The following is a 7,072-nucleotide window of genomic DNA, read 5'->3' as shown; positions in this document are numbered from 1 at the left end:
TAAAATAGGCCTAGTGTACAAGATAATGTTGGAGCAGAGAGAGAGAGAGACACAGCAATAAACCATGGCAAAAGCCCGTGACTGCGTGACTCTCCATCAAGGTTATGGAGAACAAACGTATATAGCAGGTATATACACACAGGAGAGAAAATAACAACACAACAAACAGCACACACATATAGCTGCGAGGTTCATCCTTCGTCTCTTGTTTTCCATGTTCAGACAATTCCCGAACGATTCCAGTCATTGTCAGCAGATAGGCCATGTCTATATGCATAATACTCGATCCTGTCATTCAATTAGATTCGGTGTTACCAAGTGTGTAGTAGACCGAAGAGAGGACAAGATTGCATTGCATCTAATTGTAATCTATTTAAGTACTAATTAATTATTTCCTTTTTCGATCTCTTGCCTCAAAATTCAGCTATTTTTCTTTATTTTCAGATCCATATTTCGATCACATAAAAATTGACAATTAGAAATTAAATCACGATTAAACTCATTACAACTTTTCCAGATTTCATGTGGGGGATGTTAGATACGATCACAAAATGCATATCGCTTAATTTCAGTGCCAAAGAAACAATAAGTTAAATTCCCGGAGTGGTGGAATTGTATTCGGGGTCACATATGAGTCCGTTTACCGGTTGCGTTGTTGCGGGTAGTTTTCAGCAGGATAGCCATGGGCGCTATCTTCCGGCTGCGATTTTCCGGACCTAAGACAATTAGATGAATTAAGTCAGACAAACTGTCGTGAATCATTAACTAAAAATTAAAATGTATTACAATAAAACTTGGTGTGAGCGTTGTCGCCTGTTGCCCCGCACATCTCACAAACGTACTTTCGCAATACTGGACAAATAATAGCACGGGTGATTGGATGGCGTAAGGTGTGGGACTCAACCTTGAAGAATGAAGACATTTTAGTTAGATTTCCAATTTCAGAAATGGTCTACGAAATTTGAACATACCACGCTGCGAATTTCTCCGTTTTTGGCGCAAAATTGACAATTAACTCGAGATTGCTTGTTCGCAGCAGTGGTGGAGTAGATTGACATTTTGGTAGATCCAAGTTTAAATACACTTGGAGGTTTGACACGAGACTCAGTCAACGGCTGCATATTCAGAACTTGATTTAACTCCTTTTCCAGGGAAGACCATTCATCTTCCGAAACCTTACTAACAGGTGGAGCAGTAGGACCAACAGAAGGCTCTACGAAAGTGAAAATGTTGTTATTCAACTGTGGGCTGTCTATGGTGGGAGAAGAAGTGCCATATCCTTCATCCTCCTCAATAGACTGGATAGTTGTTGCTACAGACTTCTTTGTTAATGCTCTGCCTAATAAATAGAACCAAAATCAAAATAGATATTAACTAAAATTCACTAGTAATTAATAGTTAAAAGAATTCAGAGATCGAAAACAAAAATTCGCATTTCGGAAAAGAAAAAAGTAGGTAAAACTTTTACCCGCAAGATACTGATGTCGAATCATTTTTGCTGATTTAAGAATACAAGTCGTGTATGTAAGATGTAACAGTAGACGCTTACTAAATAATAACACTTGGTGACAAACAGAAAATGTTGGACAATTTCACCTAACGACTTGCTCCTTTCGTTTTAAACCTTCGAATGCTGTTTCAGAGTTTTGAATTCTGTGTCTCACAGGTTACCACTACCCTTCTTTCCCACGTTTCCGACCCTCTAGGGACTGAGCCAGTCAACATCTGCGCCAATCAGCGCGAACGAGGAAACTATTTCCCACCCCCTTCACAGGATTCTGTATGTCTACCTCTTTCTCTTCCTCCAACCTTCTCCAAGAATTGCTTTATCACACTATTTTTTAATCACATTTCCAAACTAAATGTCTCAGAACTAAAAATCAAAATTTGCTATTGATTGGCTATGATATTTTTTACGCATTCAAATACATCCACATAACCAGATATTTTACAATTTTCGATAAAATTGTTCAGTATAAGAATTATTTTCACGTTTAAAGTTTACTCGATGACAATTAACATTTATATCAATTTGGCACTCGAAAATATTAATTAATTTATCTTAATTAATGAATTTTATTCGAGTTCAAATTGGATATACATGAAGGGCTTAAGGCGCACATGTTGAGGAGGAGCACAACGGGAGGATGACCGATTTTGCCAAAGAAAATTACTGCAAGCTGCAGATTAGAACATATAGCAAACAAAGAAACAAAGATATTCATCGAAACGAATATTAACTATCCACAAATCTCACCAAAATATAACAGGTGCAGGGGGGGGGGGAGGGGAGAGGGAGGGCACGGTTAGAGAATACAATATCAGACCGCATTGGAATGAAAATTACAAATAGCTGTGAGAACAGGCGGGAAGGGTTTATGACGATGAAATTTAAACGATCACAGCCAAATGATATATATCAGGATATTAAACTCAAGCGTCGTTCTTCAGGAGAGAAGAAACATCCCAGATCTTCATAATCTACATGACAAAGTTCCAATATAAAATCCTTCCCCATCACTAAAAGAAAAGTATAATGGATGAAAACTTACACGATCATGGCCAAGAGTAAGAAGTCGACCGCGCTCTTCGTCCAAATTAAGCCAGAGAATTGAGTGTTTAGCCTCTTGACAAACGGCTAACGATACTCGATTTGCATCGGTGAGACTCTTGTTGCATTCGACACAAACTCGTACCTCATATTCATAACCGATTGCAGGTAAAACGGAGCGATGTGGTGAGCAGTCATCACATACGGCCCTCCCACATTGCCGACAATGATGTTGTCGAAGACCTACGTATAGTCATGCAATTGAAATAATTTAACTTCTACGTTAACTCAGGCATTGAGATCCTACCTAGTTGACGCTGATCGAACATCCCCCTCAAATTCCAAAAGAATGGACGACTGCACCTTTGGCAAGTACTGGACTCGGTCCATTCAGAAGTCTAAATAAAGTATCGAATTTAATAACCCGATACCGTATTGGAAATTTTAAATCATTAAGGCGTTATTCCACCTCTATTCGTTTAGCTTTCATGTTCCATATCCACAACATGGAGTCTTCTCCTCCGGAAACAAGTTTACGGCCAGTGGGAGAAAAACATACAGCCATGACTTTATTCCTAAATATAAAAAATATTAAAATAAAGCAAAACAATGTCAGTCACAAAACGGAAATTATTCTTTATACTTGTGCCCTTGAAGTTCATATGCCGTCCCTTGCTGGCCTCCAATGTCCCAAGCGATGATGCCTTTATCCTCGCTTCCAGAAAACAAAAACTGATGACCAGCATCCCAGGCTAAAGAACGAACTGGACCAGAATGTCCTTTAAAGACGGTGATTTGTTGAACTCCAACAGCCTGCTGTTCAGTTGTGGTATTACTAGTGGCCAAGTCCGGTTGGGGATCCAACTTTAACATGGTAATCTGACCAGAAGCGTCGCCTACAAATACATGGCGGGATGCGAAATCGAATCTATTACAACAGAAAACCATCGACAAAATCAATATATGAATTTCAGAACAAATCTTCTTTAGTCTTTAGATTTACTCCAAACAGTATGCCCACGCTGGACAAATGTGACCACCAAGGCGTCTGCCTGATACTGCGCAATAGTATTGGAACCATTTATCACGACCAACACTAAGTATCCACGAAGGAGTCGGAGCGTGGTGCACTTGGGTCACACGGGCGTGATGTGATAGATAGTCCCGCTTGTGTGTAAGCGAGTTATAATCCTCGGCCAGTACAAATTCCTGTACAATAACAACCAAATAGATGAGACTTTAGATATGCGGAACTTCAATATTCAAGAAATAATTTTAAAATATTACCGAAACTGTGCCGTTTTCTTGACCAACAAATACTCTCCAGACTTTTTTGGTAAAGCAGACAGATGTTGCTCCTGATGGCATGTAATGGCAAATGCTGGGCCAAAACTGGCCGGAATCGCGTTTCAACCAGACTCTTACAGACCTATGAGACAACTTATTTCTTTATGTACATAAATTATAAACAAAATGAAATAGTATAAAACCTGTCATCACAGACAGCCACAACACCATCCTCGCCTGGTAGTATAACAGCTTGATTCACAGTTTCTTCATAGCCCTCAATCTTGTGCAATAGAATAGGTTTCTTCTGGTTCGATCTAGTTGCTGCAGCTGATGTTGCAAGAATAGGAACTGGCTTGATTTCTGCTGCCATAATGATTGTTTCTCATGAACAACCTGACTGACTGAGTAATACATGAATAAAAAGTTTATATATTATTGGTAAAGATTTACATTAAATAATAATGCAAACTATCCATTCCTATTTTTCCAACCAGTGTGTATACCACTTGAGCAGTTGGTTTGGAAATACACCCCTTTTCTGATTATAAATAGAAACAAGGTTTGTGCAGTTTTTACACATTAACGATGATTTAATACCAATAGCTTAACAAGCATAGATTATTATGACTATACATGAAGGAAAAGTGCAATTCAGCTATGACTCAAATACTCAAAATCAATAGTTTGCCATATTAGATCAAGCAGGTGAATAAAATCCAGATGACAGATCAATAAACAACTAACAAGAATATATTAGGACTAGATTGCACTATGTTTAATAATAGTATTGATCTACTTCATAAAATGAATAAATTTTTACATGGACTAGTTGAATCAGAAAAACGGATGATGAATTTTGTAAACAAGTCAATAAGAAGAAACGAAATTGGTAGACAGTAGACACAAACAGACACGATTTTCTTCTTGACAGACGATGTGGTTGCCGAAACGCATTTCGCAATTCAACTCGCCATCTGGCGAAAGGAATATTAAGCTTTAGGACATATTTGTCGAAACTCCTGGTGAGAAAAACTTCATTTCGGTTTGCTGAACCGACTTGTCCGCTAGGTGATAAAAAGTAGAAAATCCGCCATTATTCCTTCTCAGGTCTAAACAATCAGCTGGTTTGGGGTATACCAATCGAAGAAATGGCATCGAAATTTCTAAGTACCCAAACGGTCAAAGCCACTGTAAGTCATTCAACTTTTAAGCAATTTCCTCAGTGAAATGATCAATTGGATAATAACTTCTTTTTAATAGCGTGGCTTCGCTGCACAAGCCGCTGCTAAACCGGCCGCTACGGAATTTTCTCCCGTTCCTCGGGAACCCGTGAAAACTACCACTCTGAGTAATGGGATTGTTGTTACTTCGATTGAAACTAACGCCCCCCTTTCTCGTGTTGGAATCGCTTTCAAGTAAGAAATAGAATTTGTGTGCTTGTTAAAGTGATAAAAAAATTTCTTTTTTAGAGCTGGATCACGGAATGAACCATCAGGAAAAGAAGGAATCATTCATCTTTTGCGAATGACATCCAGCCTAAGTACTAAACAATCAACCCAGTTTTCCCTTACACGTGTAATCAATCAGGCTGGAGCTGCTTTGACCTGCACTTCTGGTCGTGAACATGTTCTCTACTCCGTAGATGCATCTCGCAAACAAATGCAAGTTTTTACAAGTCTATTTTGCTGAGATTTATGTAATGAATAATTTTTTATCATTGCACAGTGATGGAGTTCTGCCTAAACTGGCTGATGCAGCCACTCAACAAGTATTCAAACCTTGGGAGCTGTCTGATAACCTGTACAAGATTAAGCTTGATTTGGCTGCAGTTCAGCCTGAGGTATTGCACATTTATACTTCACCATCATACAGAATGTTAAACCAAATATTTTAATTCTTAGACACAAGTTATTGAACTCCTTCACAAGGTAGCTTTCCGTACAGGACTGGCCAACAGTCTTTTCTGCCCCTCACATTTGGTTGGGAAACATACAACAGAAGTGCTGCAAAGCTTTGTGGCTGCCAATTTGCGTGCAGACAATGCTGCAGTTGTTGGAGTTGGTATTCCTCACGATCGCTTGGTCGCATACGCCCAAAGTTTGGCTCTTAAAGCTGGTCAGTCTTGCTCGGGGGCTCCTTCGAAAGTACACGGAGGAGAAGTACGTGTGGATACGAGCAGTTCTTTAGCATATGTGGCTGTAGCTGCTCCCGGAGCTTCTCTGGCTGACACGAAAGCCATGGTTGCATTTGCTCTTCTTCAGAGAGCATTGGGTGCAGGTAATCATATTCCCCTTCTTCCCACAATTAAAAAGTCTATCAAAATAACTCCTTTGTTACTGTCTAGGAATCCCAGTTAAATATGGTTCTGGAGCAGGATCAAAACTAAACCAAGCAGTGTTGGGTGCTGGTGCAGTTTCTTCCTTGAATTTGAACTACTCCGATGCTGGTCTATTTGGGTTCGTGGCCGCTGCCCCAGCCTCAGATGCCGGCAAAGTTGTTTCCGCCGCTACAAAAGTTTTGCGATCAGCTTCAGTCAACGAAAGCCAATTGAGCCGTGCAAAAGCCCAACTTAAAGCCGACTTGTTGATGGCCAAAGAGAACACTGGTGTGTTAGTTGAAGAGTTGGCTCTGCAAGCGCTTCTCAACCGGGCTGATCTTCTTTCTACTGTCGATAATGTTTCAATTGCTGACGTCAACGCTGTAGCTTCCCGGTTGGCTTCTGCCAAGCTAACTGTCGCTGCCATTGGAAACCTGAGCAACGTCCCGTTTGTCGATGAATTATAAAATTTTGAATAGGTCTCTGAATTATAATGTAGTCTATATCTATATTTGCACAGTGGCCCATTAGAAAATATCCAGATCGAACGGTTAATCATTCTTAAGAGCTGAAAGAATACACGTGCCCTGTACAGAATATCCACAGTTTCTCTAATCACTCTAATACTGAAAAATCTTACCTCACAATTCCTCTTTATGTTCCTCTTTCGCAAAATTAAGATTGATACGTCATTCATTTAAAAAACGAAGATACATGGAGGAGAAAGTAATGATTCTCTACTCTCGAAAGAAAATTTGTGCTATCTTCGAAAAGACAACAATAATATGTAATTAAAAAACATTTCTCTCTAGTGGGCTTACTTATATTTTAATGAAGTGTGGGGTTTCCGTGATCTTACGTTCAATCTGGTGTAACTTTCTAAAGTAATGTAACATATTTCTTCATCTGAGTCT

General features: G+C 39.4%; 3 protein-coding genes across 3 annotated transcripts; 1 reads left to right on the top strand and 2 right to left on the bottom strand.

The window, feature by feature from the left end:
• Positions 1-419: 419 nt before the first annotated feature.
• LOC124196569 (nanos homolog 3-like) lies at positions 420-1,908 on the bottom strand. The gene is made up of 4 exons (XM_046591697.1): positions 1,469-1,908; positions 972-1,339; positions 787-904; positions 420-716 (listed from the first exon to the last, which is right to left on the bottom strand). Exons 1-4 carry the CDS (start codon positions 1,491-1,493, stop codon positions 625-627), a joined length of 603 nt encoding a protein of 200 aa, XP_046447653.1. The 5' UTR covers positions 1,494-1,908; the 3' UTR covers positions 420-624.
• A 148-nt stretch (positions 1,909-2,056) lies between these two features.
• On the bottom strand, positions 2,057-4,835 carry LOC124196567 (WD repeat and FYVE domain-containing protein 2-like). The gene is made up of 9 exons (XM_046591696.1): positions 4,662-4,835; positions 4,042-4,242; positions 3,839-3,980; positions 3,555-3,760; positions 3,195-3,479; positions 3,021-3,126; positions 2,859-2,949; positions 2,553-2,794; positions 2,057-2,481 (listed from the first exon to the last, which is right to left on the bottom strand). Exons 2-9 carry the CDS (start codon positions 4,209-4,211, stop codon positions 2,434-2,436), a joined length of 1,290 nt encoding a protein of 429 aa, XP_046447652.1. The 5' UTR covers positions 4,212-4,242; positions 4,662-4,835; the 3' UTR covers positions 2,057-2,433.
• Positions 4,836-4,861: 26 nt separating this feature from the next.
• On the top strand, positions 4,862-6,755 carry LOC124196566 (cytochrome b-c1 complex subunit 2, mitochondrial-like). Its single transcript, XM_046591695.1, has 6 exons — positions 4,862-5,031; positions 5,102-5,256; positions 5,311-5,502; positions 5,567-5,681; positions 5,743-6,118; positions 6,186-6,755. The coding sequence occupies exons 1-6, from the start codon at positions 4,990-4,992 to the stop codon at positions 6,623-6,625; spliced, it is 1,320 nt and encodes a 439-aa protein (XP_046447651.1). The 5' UTR covers positions 4,862-4,989; the 3' UTR covers positions 6,626-6,755.
• Positions 6,756-7,072: the final 317 nt, after the last annotated feature.

The sequence above is a fragment of the Daphnia pulex genome, chromosome 7 (genome assembly GCF_021134715.1).
Source record: "Daphnia pulex isolate KAP4 chromosome 7, ASM2113471v1".
Classification (NCBI taxonomy): domain Eukaryota; kingdom Metazoa; phylum Arthropoda; class Branchiopoda; order Diplostraca; family Daphniidae; genus Daphnia; species Daphnia pulex.
The sequence above is the reverse complement of the archived record's forward strand: the minus strand, read 5'-3'. Positions and strand labels throughout refer to the sequence as shown.